Genomic DNA, 19,334 nt, shown 5'->3' with positions numbered 1-19,334 from the left:
CTCTGAATTACAGCTCACCGCCCCAGTGTGGGAGGGCTTATCAGTATGGACACAATTCATAGCAAGGGCACTTCTATTCCTCTCATGCCGCTGGCCAGGACTTCATATCTGATACTGCTTTTAAATACCTGGATAACTGGTTATTTGACTATGGTAATATTTCAAACACTCTGGGAGTCACGTTCTCACACAGTGTGAAAACAGTGGCAATGACCTCCGAAACAAAGGCTTCTTCTAATCTTTACTGAATCTATCTACAGCTGTTGATGGCATGAGGATACTGACAAATATTTCCAGCCAAAAATGTTGAAAACATTTACAAAAGCCAACAAAGCACTCTTCTCCCTTTCTCACATACCAACAGGACCCCAGGGTCTGTAAGCTGTCTTTCCAGTTACGATGGGAGCCTGATGTCCTCCTGCTCCCCTTCTCCCCTCCGTACCCAGTTTTCTACACTGATCGCCATGCTACAAACCTGCCACCCAACAGCAAACCCCAGAACAGGCTACAGTGGTCAGCACAGCCAGACACAGGAGAAGCACACAAAAAAAGCACAAGTCAGCAATTAAGTCCAAGGCAACTTGCAAAGGGCTTTCATCTGGCATCATAAGGCAGTCTGAAGAATCACTACTCGGGGCTAGTTAACACCCAAGGCCCTTACAATCTTTCTCCTTCCTAGGTGCCCTTTAGTCACGTCAAACGTAACATTTAAGAACTTCTTGGATGACTCTGAAATGCAAACCACAGGCGCTCTCCATCTTTACTCCACTGGGAACAATTCACTCTGTCCTTCCCATCCCCAAATACATTAGCTAAACCAGACAATAAGCCACTGCCAGAAGCACAGAAGCCCTTAATTCCTGCTTTTCACATCAACCTGGCTTAGATTCAGCCACTTTCAAAAAGTAATGTAAGGATGAGACTTACCTGCACCTCCATCACCCTGCCCAGAGACAGATCCAGAGTCAGAGTAACTGTCCGCAAGGCTCGCCCACCTAGACACCCACTTCTGACTCCCTTGAGATGCTGCAGACATCTACAACAAGGTGGGGAAGGCAGTGTCAGAAAGAGGGTTTGTGAACCAAATCCAGACACAAAAATCTCTCCTCTCATCACACATCACTCAGTCTCCTCAAAATGGAAATCAATCTATGCATCACATTCCCATCCAGACAGAAAACCCATCTACACCTCCACCATCCCAGCAAATCCACCTGGACTGCCCATACCTGTGCATCAGCCTGAGACCCACTCACAGCTTTAGAGGCAAATGCCTGGAGCAAGGGTGACTTCTGACTAGTGCCATTTTCACTGATTAGATGCTGATGAGAATCAGAGTCATCTTTTTCACCTTTAATTATTGGTCTAAAGGCTGAAGAGATTCTGGAAAATTCGGGCGACTCAAGAACACCAAAAACCTGAAAAGGTGTTTGCATGGGAAATATTAAAAACCAAGAAAACAGGAAAATATTAGCCCAAAATCCAAATCCACGAAGCATTAGTCACACACAAACTATCATCCCAAAGGGCCAGAAACACTTGCCTACGCTTCCATACAAACTAAGTAAACAATTTTCTTCTCTACTCCACAGTAGCAGCTTTAAATACATTTATTCATAGAATCCCACTCACACCCACCTTTTCTCTCACCCTCATTATTTCGGTGTGTTGCCTTTAACAGTAGTTACTTTCACTGAAAAGGAGTCCCTTTTCATCCCTGAGAAATTTAGGATGAGTGTCAGGAAAGCTATTTATCAGGTAATTCACAGAGAATTAGAAAAAGCTGGGAAAGCTCCATCCCCAGGGTCTTTCACAGACTGTAGCAGCAAGTAGGCTGGGCAAAGCAGCCTTGCACTGCCACATGAGGACCTGGGAAAGGATGCACTTCAGAGATGGGTGAGTGTTTGAGCTACCTGGCCAGATTCCCTCTTTAGATAAACAGGCTTTCCTAAGGGGGTGACAAAGATCCACGCCTCCAAAGGTCTTGTTTCTCTTCCCTGACTAGAAGTAGTTCAGAGGAAGGTGCCACCACGGATGGTACCTAGGCTGGGCAGAGATAGCCATGAAGTTCTCCACTCTCACTTATATTAAAAAATAGTGTGTGTGCTATGGTGGGGGAATAAAAAGCAGAGTCACCTCAAAACCTCAGCAGGTCCAGAATTCATATCATCTTGCTTCCTGGACAGACACATTGAGGTCCAGTTATTAGTTGTTTCCCAAGGGGCAGGTCTACACTGCACCAAGTCTACAGCAGAGTCAGGAGCAGAACTTGGCCAGCTTGCCTGCCCAAGTCACATGGCTGCCAAGACTACTCCCCAGAAATAATTACATTTTTATGGCATTTTTCCTCATATTTCCCCACCAGAACAATTAACCATCTAATGTCAGGACTAGGGCCTTGCTGTGGCTTAAACACCCTGCCCTGAAAGCTTCTGATCACATTTCAAACAAGATGTAAGGAACAAGTGTAATAAATAAACAAACGAGGGAAGCTAGATCCAGGCTCACAGAACACTGTATGCAAAGCTCTAAAGCCAGGTTCGATTAAGACTTCCTTTAAACCTCACCATCCTCCTGCTTACACTTCACTAAATCTTCATAGCAACTTGCCGGTTTTGTTTTCGTAATACACCACAGATGAAAGTTAAACCTGAAAATCAGCCAAACTTTGGTTTGCCCTGCGGTTGCTTAGTTGGGTGGGGTTTTTTTAAGGCTCTCCCTCATCTCTGGGGTTTTGTTTTTAGGCTATCACTCACTTTGCAAAATCCAAACAAGAACAGATCCATCTAGGATTGCCTCTGCTCTAGACCGTACCCTTCGCTATCTCAACTAGCTGCCACTTGCCCTGCCAGCAAGCACTCCCTTTCTAACCAGGCACAGCCAAATACAGAACCACCTACCACTAAGGCTTGTGAAGGATCAAGAGCACCAGCCCTTGGCCTGCACTTCCTCTGGCCTACCACGGGATGCTGCATCAGTGATGGGCTGCAGCTCCCATCTTCCTAACAGTGGGCAGGAGGTGATGCAACGCCAAGGCAGAGGCTTGGGAGCAGTCCTAGAGAGCAGAGCTGCTCCCAGCTATGGTTCTCGGCAGGATCAGTAAATAAACCCTGCAATCCTGGGGATCAGTAAATAAACTCGGATTTATTCTGTTGTTGTCTTTCCTCTAAACAGGTGGCAAGCCCACTCTTACACTTTTGCATCCAAATCCCATTTTGGAAGCAAGGCAGCTCTTTGCTGTGGGCTTCCCTTGCTTTCTTGCACTCTGTAGTTTTTTTCTTTGTTTGTAATTTTGTTGTTTTGTTGGGGTTTTTTAAAGACCAGCCTCACAGTTTGTCAGAGCCTATCCTTAACACAGGTCACCCAGGATGATTTCCCACCCCTAACCATAAACCCCTGCTGCACCCAATTCAAAAGAGAGCAGTCCTTCACAGCAACAGCTAATGAAGTTAGGCCCTCCAGCACAAGCTGCAGAAGCCCAAGCCTTCAGCCCTCAGCTCACTGGCCAAGCACAGAAAAGCAGCATTTACCTGATCTATCATTTTTCGCGCTTCCTCCACCTCTTTATCCTGCGACTCCGTCTCAATGGTGTATGTGCCCGTCTCACTTACGCTGTCTTCCTCATCATTCCTCCTGCCCTGGGCAGACTTTACCTCCGGAGGTGGAGCAGAGGCAGACTCTGGTTCTGAGGATATAACCACGCGTGGAGCTACTGGCATGGGCAGAGGTGCTGGTTTCTCAGCGCTCAGCTTCCCAGACTGAGCAGTCTCCCGCAAGTACTCAGCCATAAAATCCTGAGCCATTTTAGACTTCCTCCCAATGCTCCCGTAAGTTTTGGCTGATGCTCTGGAAGCAGAGGAGGATGAAGAGTTGATCCGATCCTCTGTCTTCTCTCTCTTGAAGGAGCTAGTTCTTTGGGTGCCAGAGGAGCTGTTACTGGGTTTGCCCGCCTGGGCCCCAAGATGGGACGGCGGCACCGCATTTCCCAGCTTCTCTGCTGGCACGGCATTCTTGCGCTTTTCGACTTTGGTCTTCAGCCCCGGATCAGTGTCGCTCTGGGAGGAGTGAGCACTGTGCGTGAAGGACTGCGACCGCTTCTTCCGCGGCGTGTCCTCGAAGAACTCGATGACGAAGGCCTGCTTGTTGTGCAGCATCTCGTGGGGATCACGCCTCATCTGGCGCTGCAGACGGGTTTGCTCTGTCGCACGTTCACTGCCCGTTGTTGTCTCCTTCTCTGCCTTGGGTGCCACGGGGTCTTCGGAGTCGCTCTGTGTCCCGTCCTCGTGCCTACTGCCTGGAAACAAGGTATGTAGATTTGACTTTCATATTCTCATTGCTGTGGCCCTCTCATTACCTCCCAGCTGAAATTTATCATTTCAGTTAAAAGAAAAAAATCCTACAGCATTAAACAACTCCAAAGACATCTGCTGTGGTACAGGGATTGCATCCCATCAGATGAAATAAAAGAGAAAGCAGCTGTCTCCTAACCCTACTTTTCACAACTGGTTGGCTATGAAGTTATTAAAAAACAATTCAAGAAATCATTTCAACCCCACGTGTTTCTGATTTTGTAACACTGATTGTTTTAGATACCTAATGTTTTGTTTCTTTCTTTTCTTTAATTTAAATAAAAATGATGACATTATTTTCCCGTTCTGCCCAATTACTGTAGTCCAAGATCACCTCATTAGGTTCTCTGTGTTACAGAGCAGAAATATCTCTGCAGGATCAGTAAATAAACCCTGCACACTGCATCCCATGAAACCAAGTCCCCACAGTGAAAGACCAGATCAGTGCGTTACAAGCACCTCTGAGCACCCACATTACCACCCTCTACAAGGGGGAGATAAACCAGAAGCTAACAGAAAGGTGAATTTGCAGGATTCTTTACTTTTCCTGAAGATTTAAGAATCACATCATCACACCCCCATGAGTTACACCATCCTATTACCAGCCAAGCAAAGGTTAAATCATGACTTAGAGTTCACTAAGCTTAAAATAAGTTTATAATTATTTTCACTTACGTTAGCAACAACCATCTTTGCAACCTTCTCTATGTATCAGTGATGCCTGCCCCTCAGCACTTTAGTTCAGGACTCTCAGAAAGTAAGTTAAACAAAAAGTTAAAAGTAAAACAAAAAACAAACCTTTTTTTGGAGAAGGAAACGGGTGTGAAGGCACACAACACGATTCAGTCAACGACCAGGAACCTGTCATCGGGAGAACGGGGAAAGAGGTCTCTGCGCTCTAGACTGTAATGTGCAGCAAGATATACTGGCTAAAATACCACGTGTTTGAAAGGAAAACTGCTCAAACCTACTTTGCAAGTTCTCCAGACACATGGGTGAAGACCATTTATTACCTTGAGTTAACTGTGAAAGATTAGAATTTAATACAAGATCCATTCAACCCAGGAGTCAGTCCTCTGAACAGCTTCCTAACACCCTCATGAAGGAAGCCAGCAAACTTTGCATTGTGCCCTGAGGGCTGATAAGCTTCGTCCTTGGAAGGGAAAGTTCTTAAATTAAAGGGTCTTGGCTAAGAACTCTGCTGAATGCAAAACGGTGAGGACACAAGGAAAAACACCACCGTGCCCATGGATGCCCCAGCAGAACACCATGCACATCCCCTCAAGCTGCTAAGACCTGAACTCTCTAGTCTTGATACCAAGCTTTACATTCACCATATTGTTCCTGAAAGTGAACAAATATTACTAATGAACCCCAATGGTGGGCGTCTCTGATCCTGAAGACCCAATCCTGGTAGGCAGCCAGTGGTAGCCTCCAAGACATCTTCAAAATTAGCCCTGCCAGAAGAACACGTTACACAGCTATCGCAGATGAATGACACCCTGTCCTCTGCCAAAGCAGAGGTGGATAAACTCCTCAGGCCACCAACACTGTATGTTTTAATCAAATGTCCAAAGAGTTGATTTCTTGATATGCAAATTATGCATTAAATTACCTCAGCTTCTTTCCATGCCATATGGACTGTAAAGAGGCAAGTGCAGTCAGTCTAGTATTCCTGTGCATCGCTCAGGAAAATCCCAGGATGAGCAGCAGCTGCCTAACTCTCTAGTTTTCTCCAAGAGCAAGAGCAAAGTGAAGCACACTTCTATCCCTGACAATGTTCTCCAGCAAGTCAACAAAATCCGATATCACAATAACAAAAAAAATCCAACCCAAACCCCAAAACCCTCTATCACACAGTCACAGTAGACTGAAAATAAGACCCTAAATAATCAGGCAGGGCACCTCAACACTGTCCCTTACTGAAAAGAACTAGAAACAAGCAATGACAACAAAACAGTTCAATTTCCATGCCATGCCAAACCCCAGGGCTGGATATGTGAGACCTTATTGACCGTAGAGGCTTCTCAAAAAACTGTACACAAAACAGCAAGTTGGACGTGTAATAGGTAAACTCTTCATATTATAAGATTTTTTCCAACAAGGACCAAGCAAATACTCTTTTAAGGGAAAAAAGGTATTGCTCTCATTTAAGAAGGACCTCAAGCACAAGTAGGTCTGGTAACCTTCAATATGACTTAATCAGTTAAAGTTGCAGTTCAAAACGATAGCTTTTCCAGAGGCCTGCAAGGCAGTGAGAATGCAGGAATCAGTGGTCTCCTCCTAGCTGTTCAGTGCATGGCCCAAGAGAGACATCCAAGCAAGCCCAAATCTTGCAAAATATATTCAAAGCTGCATGAGAATCATGTGAGTCCCACCAGCTGCACTAAGAACTGGGCTCCAAACTACACTTCAGACCTGTGAAAATCCCCAAAGAATTCCTCACAGTGACACACTTAACAGGACACAGGTTCACGAAACCTGAAGTTTCTGAACAGAGCAAGATTTCAGAGAAGCTTTCGTTTAAGAGAAGAAACCTTCTTCTACAAGCACAACAATTTCCTCCATTGGTGATCATGCATATCTCTCAACTCTATCACCAATCTCAGTGTCAGGACCTGTGGTCATCCAACCAAGTGGCTCTGGTCATTACAGTCATCAGGATGATCACACTTAGCCTCTTCTGGACTACAGCTAAAAAGAAAAGTCATTCCTTCAGCTAGGAGAAGCCAAGAGAAGAAAATCCACTGAAATACCTGTGTTTACCAGCCTGCCTGACCACATGGAAATCATTTTAGACGTTTAAAAAATCAAAATCTGTTTTTCGATCACTGTTACTGCTGAGCTGGCTTTATAGATGTAGAGGAATCAGATTAGAGTGTCCTCAGGCTATCATCACACATGACTTCAGGGCCAGATGAAGAGCCTGCTAGCCAGATTCAAAACCATTAACAGTCATTAAAGAAATGTTCTTCATCTTGCAAATCTGGAGCAGAGATAATTAAGTCCAGTTCTCCTTGACAGGAGAAGGGTTTTCCCCCTTTATTATGCTGCATTTGCACGGCCAACAGAGAACTACGTCCATATGACAAGACATTCACTCACCTTTAAGCGTCCTCACATGAACTGGCAGGTCACTCTTTGTACTGTACACATCATCTCCTGGAGACTGCCGTCTCATCAAGCTTGGGTCATTCTGGACAAGCCAGTCAGCCACTTTGCTCTCCGCTGACATCACTTCTGTATGAGCTGGTTCTTTACTATATGGTCTTCTCTGTCTGAGCGAAAATTTAGTTACGTGGTCTTTTATTTTTATTTTACCAGGGGTACCATCATCAAATTCAATGGTGAAAGAGGCATGACTCTGTACAACAGGGGCTACTACAGCATCAATATCCTTCGTTGGGATCTCATGGACCTGTGTTTCTGGAGATTTTGATGGCTGCTGAAATTCTTTAGTTGGAATCTCAAAGTAACTTGGCTCTCTCCGGAAGGCAAACACAGACTGTTCTTGGGCATCTCTATAAGCAGAAACATTACCATTCAGTTCCTCTTCATGTTGGCTTATCTCTTTTGATCTTTCTACAAAAGGGGAAAAAAAAAAAAGGCAAGAAAACCTTAAATTCACAAACATTAGCTGAAATGGATTAAAGAAAAAATACAAGTTCTGTTTTAGACAGCTTTGTACTCTGGCCTTATCACTGAAATCGGCGCTTACTGCACTGCTGCAGTCTGACCAACATTTGTTACATTTACTTTGTCCTTTCTTCCATTGCTCCCCAGAGAGAGAGCTGAGCACACACACACGCACCGTTGTACAGTTTGGCAGAACCTATGTGGTTGGTGGCATTTTAAGGCTTCTGTATGCCTGGGCTGATCTGGAAGGAAGATATCCTGTTTCACTTTGCTGAATTCACTTACATGCACACCTACTCAACTTTCTACAGTTCAAAGGAAAAGCTTGAGCGTGCAAAGCTAATCACAGGTATGTTTTTGCTGGATCAACACCTAATTCTGTAACATCACCAGGGATAAAAACACATTTTTTCAGTAGTACCCAAACTTCTTGGCTGGAGGGTCACTTACTTTATTTCAACCTCTCAGGAGGGCTGCTAATCACCACCCCTCTCTGCTAGAGAAGAGATACACTGCACGTGCATTGAAATAAAAAAAATTATTTGTGCAGTAAAGCATATGCTTGATAGAAACATCAGGTTTATGGCACAAGTGAAAAAAAGATGCATCTTCCATGCATAGAGAATCACAACAACAAGCGTGGTAATACTAAATGGCTTCCAAGGGTGATGAGGTGAGAAACAGATTGCTTCCACATCAATCAAACCCAGTCAATGCATCAGCTCAAAGTGCCTCTTAGACAGGAAGCTTCTGGGAGAGACAGTGGATGGTTTATTCAAGTGGGCTCCATAAGATCACAGATACAGCACTGCTGTTTAACTAGGTCTCAAACAAGCTTAGTGAGGGCTCTCTTACACATACTGAATTATTCCACAACTGCCATTTTCTAACATTCAAATATTTTAGGGGAAACACTTTAGTTTTCCCTTATGCTGGTTTCATTGGCAGCAATCTACACGTAGGAATGTGCAAATACGAGTACAAAAAAAGCGGTAATAAAAAGCTTCACACAGTACAGATCAAAAATGTGCAGAAATTTTGTCCCCCCCCATCTTCTCCCACCTCAAATCACCTCCATTACCTGAGTAATGTTCCTCTTGCCTTCTGTCCTCCTTGTTATTTGCATCATCTTCCCCCCACCAGGAGGGCTGCCCATAAAGAGGGGTGCGGTAAGTATTGGTCTCTAGGAAGAGGATAAGCAAATACTTTTACACATAAAATATCAGTTTACCAGGTTCACAGAAGTCAGCCATATGCCAAAAAGGGAAAAACAGCAGGGTCAGATGAGATCATGTACCTGTTACATTGCAGTTATAACAACAGCAAATTATACATAATAATAAGTACATTCAGGCTTTTCTTTTTTTTCCCCTTTTTTCTTTTTTACATTCTGCTGCAAGATGCTGACTCCACCTCCCTTCACGGTCTTTCATAGCTGCACTTCCCAAATACTGGCTTTTTGCCCTCTCTAGCCTCATTATTCACAGGAAGCGGAAGATTTTTGGCAGGACAGACTGCAAAATACCAACCACAAAATTGTCTGCAACTCACCTGCAATTCAGGTGAAAATCAGACTTTTCTCCTGATTCTGACTGGGAAGACTTTAGCTCTGCCCTTTTTTGCCCCACCATGTACTCAGATGTTGTGAGGCCAGGCATTTTTTCCAACTATTCACCACTCCCACTCTAAGTGACACACATCCCACAACAGGAAATTCTTGAAGGGTTACAAATTTAGGGAAAATGGTAAAACCATCTCCTTACACATACATAAAGAAGTACTAAACTCTTGCTCTCAAAAGCTTGAAGTAAACCAAGTGGATTCCAGAGTCACTGCAGGACAGAGGTTTTTCTCATGGAGAAGCTTCCCCTAGAAGAGCGAGACTTTTATCATTGTCTCTGCTCAAAGAGCACTCACTGAAAGATCAGGTCTTCGTTGCAACTACTGGTACCCAAAGGAGCTGATCCACTGCTTCTCGTTTTCTCTCCCACAAAACAAGATTGTGTTTTGGCGGTTGTCCTGGTTTCAGCTGAGATAGAGTTAATTTTCTTTATAGTGGCTGGTATGGGGCTATGTTTTGGATTTGTGCTGAAAACAGTGTTGATAATACAGAGATGTTTTAGTTGTTGCTGCACTGGTCAAGGACTTTTCAGCTCCCCATGCTCTGCCAGGTGCAGAAGAAGCTGGGAAGGGACACAGTCAGGATAGTTGATCCAAACTGACCAAAGGGCTATTCCACACCACATGACATCATGCTCAGTATATAAAGCTGGGGAAGAAGAAGGAAGGGGGGACATTTGGAGTGATGGCGTTTGTCTTCCCAAGTAACCGTTACGCGTGATGGAGCCCTGCTTTCCTGGAGATGGCTGAACACCTGCCTGCCCATGGGAAGTAGTGAATTAATTCCTTGCTTTGCTTTGCTTGCGTGTGCGGCTTTTGCTTTACCTATTAAACTGTCTTTATCTCACCCCTGAAGTTTTCTTACTTTTGCTCTTCCGATTCTCTCCCTCATCCCACCAGGGGGGAGCGAGTGAGCGGCTGCGTGGGGCTGAGTTGCCGGCTGGGGCTAAACCACGACAGCGGTGCCTTGGGCTGCTGCTGTTTATGCAACATGTAAAAAGAATACACCTCAATTTACCTGTGGTACAGTTATTATGTTTTATAATAGTTTAAGAGAAGCAAATAAAGTAGCTTTTGTTCTTTCACCTAGAGGTGATAGAGACACATGGATAGGTCAGGGGTTGAGGTTAAGCTCCAGTTTTGTTAGCTGCTTCTGCCTCTACCCATAACAGCCATCAGCACACGCTTTACCGGCCATGTCTTAAACCCTGGCTCCAGCTACAGAGCTGTAGCCAGGCTTCTACCGCCAGCTGCTGCTCGCTCGGCTTGTGGTTTTAAAACCACATGCTGCTCTGTGTAAAGCAGCCCTCAAACAGCCCTGCAATTTTGCATTCCCTACTTTAATAGAGACATGACAGAAAGTAGTCGTTAGCATAAGGGAAGTCGGGAGAGGAAGGGGAATTAAATAATTCAAAGAAAAAAAAAATAAGGCTGATTTTATGCTGCTGTTTCTAAAGCTACACAGACCCAATGGCCACTACTTCAGATGGCTTTCTTCTAGAATAGTTCCAGAGATATATAAGCTCATACATTGACAGTCCACAGGCAAAAATTTTGCTTTACAGATGCAGCCCACAGGCCCTTTTCAAGGGATCTTCTTCGTGTTTCAAAATTAACCATGCTGCCTCCATTCACGCTGAGGATCAAAAGAGGCTGAAAGTATTACTCTCCTTTCTGCCTAGAGTGCATGGAAGATAAATTGTGTTCCCATTATGTAGGCAGCCTTTGAAAGTTCAAAGGAGGAAGCATTTCTCACCACGAATAAATTGGAATTGCCAAGCAATACATTTCATAACTGAGGATGGATAAACCACTCAGGGAGAGGGGAAGGAAAAAAAACAAAGCAGAAAACTTATTCCCAAGCTTGTCAATGAACAGAAGCACCCAAACGTAGGGTTTGGTCTCTGCTAGGCTGAGACCTTCTGTCACACAGCCTAGCAGAAACCTACCACCCTCTCTTCATGCCACGACTTGCCCACTAGACCCCCACCCCAGCCATGCAGGATCTGCTCTGCCAATGTCAGGCACTTCTTTTGGGCACACACTGCAATGGATTATCTCTGAAGTATCTATTACCCTCTGAAGTTCAGTATTGATCTTAGGGTTGATGGCCAAGAGGCAGTCAGGGCTGGGAGAAGGAGAACCCATCCCTTTGGGTGATGGACAAATCCATTAACAACAGCCAGCTATGTCTGGGGTAACTCATGCCTAAAGGTCAATGAGGCACAATGAAGGGCTCAACCCTGAAGAAACGCATGAGATTTTGGATACTTGTTCCAGATTAATATAATCAATTCTGAAAGCTCATCAGTGGTTTATTTTAAGTTGCCGGTGAAACAAATCCTGAGCATACTACCCTACAGATGAAATGCAAAGACCATCTCGCACTCAACTCTTGCACAAGCAGCACCATTCCCAAGCACAGGTGCTGTTACTGCTTGCACTTTGCAAGAAGTTACCTCATTACAGCTCATCAATCCAGCACATCCCAGCCCCTCACAGGATCCCAAAGGCCCCCTAGTCTAAAAGATTCTAGTTATCTGTTTCAAGAAAATTTTGTTTCCAAAGTGGCAGAAGTGAGCTAAGAGAGCTCACATCCATCCTGCAGGACAGACGTCTTCCCAGAAGCTGCTCCAGCCCCAAGATCTGTGTCCCACCTGTGTACTGGACACAGGAGCTACTGCCTTTGTCCTCCACGAACTATCCTGCTACAGGGAGAAGGCAGCTAGGGGAGCAAGTCAACATTGGTCAGACTTCTCTGTTGATGGGGAACTTTGGGATTACAAGGAAAGCTGAAGGAAAAAAAAAAGATTTCTAAACAATAATGAGCCAGTTCCTCTGCCTTCTCAAATTTCCCCCTCTACCCTAAAGAACCCTAATAGATGCTTGGAAATTCCCCAAATTCCCCCTTTCACAAAAGCTAGCACAAAGCCAAAACCCCAGGGCACATCAAGGAGCACCTACAGAGAGTGCATCAGGTTGGGCAGAGTGCACCGACCCGGGGCCTCCAGGCTGGGAGCCGCTCCATTGTGCTCACTGCATGGCGGCAGAAGGTCCCTCCTGCCCCCCCTGTGCAGGACACAGCTCACACGGCCCCACCTGCAACACTCCGCTACAGCGCGTGTAACGCATCTGCTCACTTCTGTGCAGGTTTTGGTTGTTTTTTTTTTTCATTCCTTCCCTCTCCCAGCCTCCACAATAAACTGGAACTTCATTCTAAAGACTGCAAAAAGCACAGATGGGAAGCTGAGAAGTCAGTATCTTGCTATTTGGGGGCAGTTTCAATATTTTAAGAGCAATTAATGTTTCCACTGAGACTTCACATTAATTTGCATTTTGAATAACATTATCAAGTGACACAGACACCCTCATTCTCAGCTACTGCTGAAAGTGGCCAGATCCTGAGCCAAAGTAAAATTTCCCTGACTTCAGAAGAGCTACATGACTTTGCTGCCCTGCTCATGTCAGAAGCTTCTGTCCCTTCTAATTTGCTAGCACAACCGACCTGACGCCTCTCCCCACTCCAGCTCTAACACAACAATATTGTATAAAAAGGGGCGGGGGGGAAGGCATGATAGGAAGGCAGCTAAACCAGATGGCTGTGACAGAAGCAGGCCAGGGAGCAGCTACATATGCAGTTGTGCCAGGGGGCTTTGCTCTTCACCAGCTGGGATGCATTTTAGGTAGCAACCTCAACCTGAACCTGCAGCATCCAGAGCAGCGCATCTGCCTGTGTCCCAAGACAGGCATACCACCCTGAAGCCACCACCTGTCTGTTATATTTTAGTGTAAGATGGAAGCTCTTGCAACAGCAGAGAGACTCGGGGCTTGTCCAAGTCAGCGGTGAAGCAAGGAACACCAATGAAAACTAACTGCTCGGTCATTTTAATGACATGAGACTTCCTCCAATTGATGGCAGCTCATTACCACCTCTCTCCACTCCGTGCCAGGCTGCCCAGATGGTGCAAATTCATTTAGACATATTTCTTGGCTCATCAATTCAGGCAAACAGCCCAAAACCCATCCTTTTAGATAACTGAATTGAGGTCAGCACAAGCATTCAGCCAGATAAATACTGAGCTACTGGTGACGGTGTAATACAGGGAAGACCACTGACATACACATGTTCTGCTCCTGGATTTCAGTCTTTGGGGCAGTCACTCAAAACTAAAAATGAAGGCTCTTTTAGCACAGAACAAGGGAAGTCTATTTGTTTAACAAGTCTGACAAGAATGTGGCCTGTTAAATTAAAACAGAACTATTGATCACCTGAAAGACAGGCACCACAACGAGACAAAACGAGATGTGTCAATACAAAGGATGTATTTACGGAGAAATGAATCACACAGAACACCACAAAGGCAGGACCAAAATTACAGTCCAGGTGATGAAAGGGAAAGGAGAAAGCCTGTATTAATGCTGCTTTCTATCAGTGAGTGGGCAGAAGAGCTTTCATGATGAGCACGCAGCTCCCACCGCAGAGGGGTCTGATTTCCCTTGAAGGCGTCCCCTCCCCGTGGTTGGGACAGAACTGAGGGCTGCGCTTCGCCCAGGTCCTCGCAAAGCTTCAGACCGTCAGGAGAGAGAGACAGACAGCAACAGCAAATTTCTTTGCTGACAGAAGCACACGCAGCTTTGAAGCTGTCTACAGCAAGTCATAACAAAAGCATGAGAAATCCAGCTTGCTTTAAGTCAAACCATTTTTGATTCATTATTAATACCAATAATGTCCATCTTCAGAAAATGCAGAGTAGGCTTCTTACGGCAGAGGCCTTGGGGGGAAAAAAAAAAAAGATGATCTAGCTATAACATTTTAAAATTAATTCCTTACATCTCTGCTTTTTAACTCCTCTCCAAAATAGAGAAGTCAGACCTAGTAGGAATAACCATAAAGCAATTCTCTGACTCTCTGCTGCAGTATTTATTTCACATGTGTGTGGCAAACCTAAGCCCTGGTCTTTTGTACCTGCTGTGAACATACACAACTCCCAGAGGCTTTCAAATCAGGCTGATAATCACAAATTTATTTGTATCAATTACATAGTCAAACCTGTAACATGCTGCAGGTACCACCACCCTCGCTCAGACGAAAAGCAGATACACCACCACAACTCCCCTAAATTAAAGGCTAGGGTAGAGCTGTGTGTGTAAATAGCTATTACCATGATCTCATGGGGAAAGCAGCCAAAGACCATGGAAACCACTTCACAACTGGGCACAACTCCCACTGCCTCCATCCACACTGCCTGCCGGCCTCAGCTCTGGACACCAACAAGACTTTCAAGTCGGCCACTGTTGAGGGGACTCCCTAATGACACCGATGCTAACCCGGCAAGCGAGCCTGTTTCACAGATCCCAGGAGAAGCTCAAGTCCTGCTCCTGCAGTCGGCGGCGATGCCCATTTCAGCTGGACGCTGCGGGCAGCCTCCACCCCTGGAAACTCACGCCTGCAGCAGTTATTCAGAGGTTAGTCATCAGATTCGGCATTATCTAGTGCCATCAGCCTGTGAGGGCTTTAAAAAAAAAATAAATTAAGATCAGCCTGAGGATTAGCTCTGCACTGAGAACAGAAGACCACAAAGTAGCTTATCTCATTCAGTACACCTCAGCTCAGGTAGCAACAGATGGGGACTGTGACAGTCTTAAAATCTGCGCAGTTCAAGGCTGTACCTGGCCTCCTGATCACTTAAGGCTTTAAACATGAGAGCTGATGGCTATTTTTAGCATTAACTAGCTGAACTGTGGGCACTTTTCTTATTCATATCCATATCCAACCCACAGGGCTTACCAGCTCCTTGCCTCAAACATTTCACAAAGACTGATGATTTTCTGCTTACAGGCAACATACACCCAAAAGCTGCAAGTTCAACAGCATAAAGACTAAATGGCTGAGCTGTTTCCCATTCACTCTGCTGGATCTCTTTATCCTCAGCCCCTCACCTCCTCCCATTTCTAAGCAGCTCTAATTGTTCACATTGTTTTGTTAAACCTTTTCCCTGAAAGCTTGCATTCCCTCTGCCTCTTTTCCACCCGGGCCCTGGGAAGCGATCCTTCTAAAGGCTTTTGTCACCCCAGACCTTGCTTTAATTAGTCAATGCAAATTCCTAAATACCTACGGGCTTAGCAAAACAGCTCTTTCCCCAAAGCCTCTTTCTGCTGCCACTAAGCAAGCCCACTCCCCGTAAGAATACTACATTCTTCTTTACACTAATCATTTTAAATTGCTGCCACTCCCCTGAGCAACCAAGGAGAAACCGTGCATGTGTGCAGCTGAAGACAAGGTGAATTAGTCACATCGCAGATGAAAAAGAGACCCAATGATCATTCTGCTCACATGACAGAGATGCTTTTTGGAGAGCGAGGCACTGATTTAACCCTCCACAAGCTTCAGTCCAACCTAGCAAAATACTTCCAACAAAAAGTCCTGAATTCCTCCATCTTTTCAGCGGGGTTAGCAGCACTTCAGATTTTTTTCGTATCTATCCATCAGTCCCGCTGCACGTGACATACTTCAGCACTAGCCCCCAATAACTTCTTACAGCCCTTTTTGCCTTGGGACCAATGGTCTGTGACCACTAACGACGACAGAAATGCAGATCTGCGAACCACACGCTAGAGAAATGGGTCACCTTGCTGAAGAGTCACTCTAACTCTTTACTCAAACAACGTCCTGACTTTGAAGATGTTCCAAATATCAACCGCTTACGCTATGCAGGTTAAAACCAACCAGCGTGTATTTTGGAAGGTGGCAAGAATAAAAATTAGAATGTTCATGCAACCAGGCAGCAGCAAACACAAACTGGCCCAGTTACTGGCAAAGCTTTTCAAGAACCCCATGCCCCTTGACAGGCAGCTGGGGAGCTCTCCCCCCAGTGAGGTTCACCTCTTCTCACCCTCCGCGGTGTCATGATTAATCATTACCAACTTCATCCCTTTAACTGCACGCTTGTGAGGCAAAGTCACAAACACCACATCCATGGGGGAGGGCGACAAACAGACACAAAGAAGCAACACAACACAAAGCAACACAAAGAAAGGTTTTGCGGTGTGGAAAATGGGAGTCGGGCACGTGGGTGCCTGTGCATGTGCTTCCATGCACAGCTGGAGGCAACAACGAGACCGGGGAGAAAAATTATGCTGTTTTAGTACACTATGTCAGTTTAGAGGGATTTTCACAAAGACAATACATGGGAGATTAAGGTCAGCCAACCCACTCCAACTACTTATCATGAAGCCTTAATGGATTCACCCAAAGTTGTACACTTTTCTAGAAAGCTGCTGTTATCTATCTCTAGGTGACCTCACCCAAGATGCTGTCTCACTCTTACTCGCCCATCCTCTTTCCATTCACCTCCCTGCTTCTTCCTCCAACAGACCCAGTGGGCAGTCTCTCTGCTATCCCTAAAGCTTTCCAATCGCTCTGCCATCCTGGTGCCACAAGACCACCACTGGCAGTCATCCGTCACTGGGATGCTTTAAAACCGTATTTGTTCCTCCTGTGCATCATCAAGCTCTAGAAAGCCACCAACTGATATCTGAGCAGAACTGGGGAGAGACCTGCCAGGGCAGTATGTACAGGAGGTAGGAAGCTGGGTGAGATGGATGAGACAAGACTGCTGGGGAGGACTTGGCCCATCATGATGGGGAACAGGGTGGAAACAAGTTTGACAAAGGGTCTTTACAGGACGGCAGCAGGGGGTAAAGAAATGGAGAACAGAAGGAATTTTTAAAATGGAAAAGGTTTGCAGCTGGGGAACAGTGAACCTGAAGCAAATGTCTCCCAGTTTGGCAGTCAGTTTCAATCCCACATATTGGCACATTAGGAAATACAGCCATTTAAGACCATACAGGGCTTTTTGAAAGAAATGGCTTGTTGCTTCTCTGCTTGCCTGCCTGCCAGCACCACGCCACAGCAGCCATACATTTTCTACTCTGAGTCACCGTCTCTGTTCAAACACCAGCTCACGATTAGGAAATTAAAAATAGACCAGACAGGTGCCAAAGAACTTACCAAACCTGCTCAACCCACAGGTTCTCCAGCACACACACAGCGACAAGGCATGTGTGAGCCATCACGCCAGCTGATTTTTGTTTGGAGGCTGAATCTCCAAAAACTGAGTCTGGAATTCAGACATTTAGAGAGATGACCCTTCTGGAACTGCTCCTAGACACAACCCACAACACTGTACTGTCAGAATCATGACCCAGTGCAGGGCTCAAGCTGCATTTTGTTCTGAATCTTGATTAACTGGTTCCTGAGCAAGTACCTGTAATTGCTTTCCTCTCTCCTTTCTCTAGCTTTGCTTGCGGGGACTCAGTGTAGACACTGTGCTCCATGGGCTGCTCCGCCCTCTTCACTGCCGTGCCTTTGTAATTCATCTGAAGTTGGCTGGTGTACTTCTCATGCTGCAGAGACACAAGCAACAGTTGCAGGATGCCCATCGATCTGTGTCCTACCCCATTGGAAAAGATAAACAACCCTTCCCCGCAAACGGATCACGCAAAGGCAAATACCGCAGCTATGTTCTGCAGCAAAAAGAAAGCATGCCTGAGTAGAGGCTGCAGAACAGCAGAAATGCCAGCAGAGAGGCTTTCAAATACCCCATTTGGAAGACATTAAGTGACAATTCTAGTCCACGAGAAGGTCACTGTGACTTAGCTCTGCAAAACAGCTAACTAGGAAACCCTTTAAAGAATAAACTGAAGAATCAGAACTTAGGCCATTTTCCATTCAGGATTCAAATCCTGAAATCCCCTTTGTTCTTAAAGCAACATTATAAATTCTTTCAGGGTGCTCATCTGCATTATCTCAGTTTTTCAGCAAAGGCAATTAAAATACATTTTAATTATTTCTCTCCAAACCCTCTCTCCAGCTAGGAAAGTGATTCTGCCTTAGAACAGGCTCCACATTAACATAGTAAATGAGCTATTTAAAAGTGGGTTTATTACAAGTAAATTAATAAAAAGGTATACCCATCCAGATTACCCCTGAGTAAGTTCAATGAATCATTTGCCCAATTCTAGCTCGTACATTTCTGATCCTCTCCAAGTCCTAAACATGGAACCAGGGCTAAAAAGACAGTATCTGCTAGCCAAGAGGTGATGCTTGGCACTGATAGCCCAGTCCCTCAGCTGAACATGACAGCTTTCTTGCCTAGAGGGGGTTGCTTTTCTGCTTTAGGTAAGAGGACGCTTGAATATTTCATACCTGCTACTGAACTCTTTGTTTAAAAAACACCTCACTCATAAGAGGACTGCTCAGTAAATAAAAATCGGGAGCTTGAAGGCAAAAATGAGATGATATACAGGAATAAATTAAGCAAACTTTAATAAATTCACTTTAATAAATTAAGCCTGCTGGAGGAAGTGTGATGGAGCTGGCCTAAGTCACCATGCTCAAAAAAGGCATCTGCGCTCCACTTCTGGGAGGGAACAAGTTCTGCTGTGCTTCACCCACAAGCTAATGTGCTGACCGTTCTTTAATACGTTACAGCTTTAGTAACCTTTTTTGTTGGCAGTCATGAAATCATAAATAACTTCATCTACATGTTAGCACAGGGATAAGAGAGATCAGAGCTGAGATAACTGGGAAATGTATCTCTCCTCAAACGAAGGTTTTATTAAGTCCCAGTCCAAGGAGAGCCTCACATCATGGAACATTTCACTGCTGTCAAGACTATTTTAATATTTCAGTCTACTTGGCCATTCCTAGAGCACTTTAGCAAATTT

At 45.1% G+C, this 19,334-nt stretch overlaps 1 protein-coding gene across 4 annotated transcripts in view; it reads right to left on the bottom strand.

The window, feature by feature from the left end:
- CEP170B (centrosomal protein 170B) overlaps positions 1-19,334 on the bottom strand; it is a 60,493-nt gene that overhangs the window by 21,436 nt on the left and 19,723 nt on the right. For 2 of the 4 annotated variants that reach the window (XM_072863891.1, XM_072863892.1), the window contains exons 2-8: positions 17,873-18,011; positions 9,067-9,168; positions 7,455-7,931; positions 5,148-5,210; positions 3,531-4,294; positions 1,230-1,418; positions 928-1,036 (exon numbers count right to left, since the gene is read on the bottom strand). In XM_072863891.1, coding sequence (XP_072719992.1) covers positions 928-1,036; positions 1,230-1,418; positions 3,531-4,294; positions 5,148-5,210; positions 7,455-7,931; positions 9,067-9,168; positions 17,873-18,011 — 1,843 coding nt within the window. The remainder of the gene's footprint in view (positions 1-927; positions 1,037-1,229; positions 1,419-3,530; positions 4,295-5,147; positions 5,211-7,454; positions 7,932-9,066; positions 9,169-17,872; positions 18,012-19,334) is intronic. The other 2 variants (XM_072863894.1, XM_072863893.1) reach the window with 1 other exon arrangement.

This window comes from Ciconia boyciana, chromosome 6, assembly GCF_034638445.1.
Source record: "Ciconia boyciana chromosome 6, ASM3463844v1, whole genome shotgun sequence".
NCBI classification, from domain to species: Eukaryota; Metazoa; Chordata; class Aves; order Ciconiiformes; family Ciconiidae; genus Ciconia; species Ciconia boyciana.
Note: the sequence above shows the minus strand (reverse complement) of the source record. Positions and strands in the feature narration are given on the sequence as shown.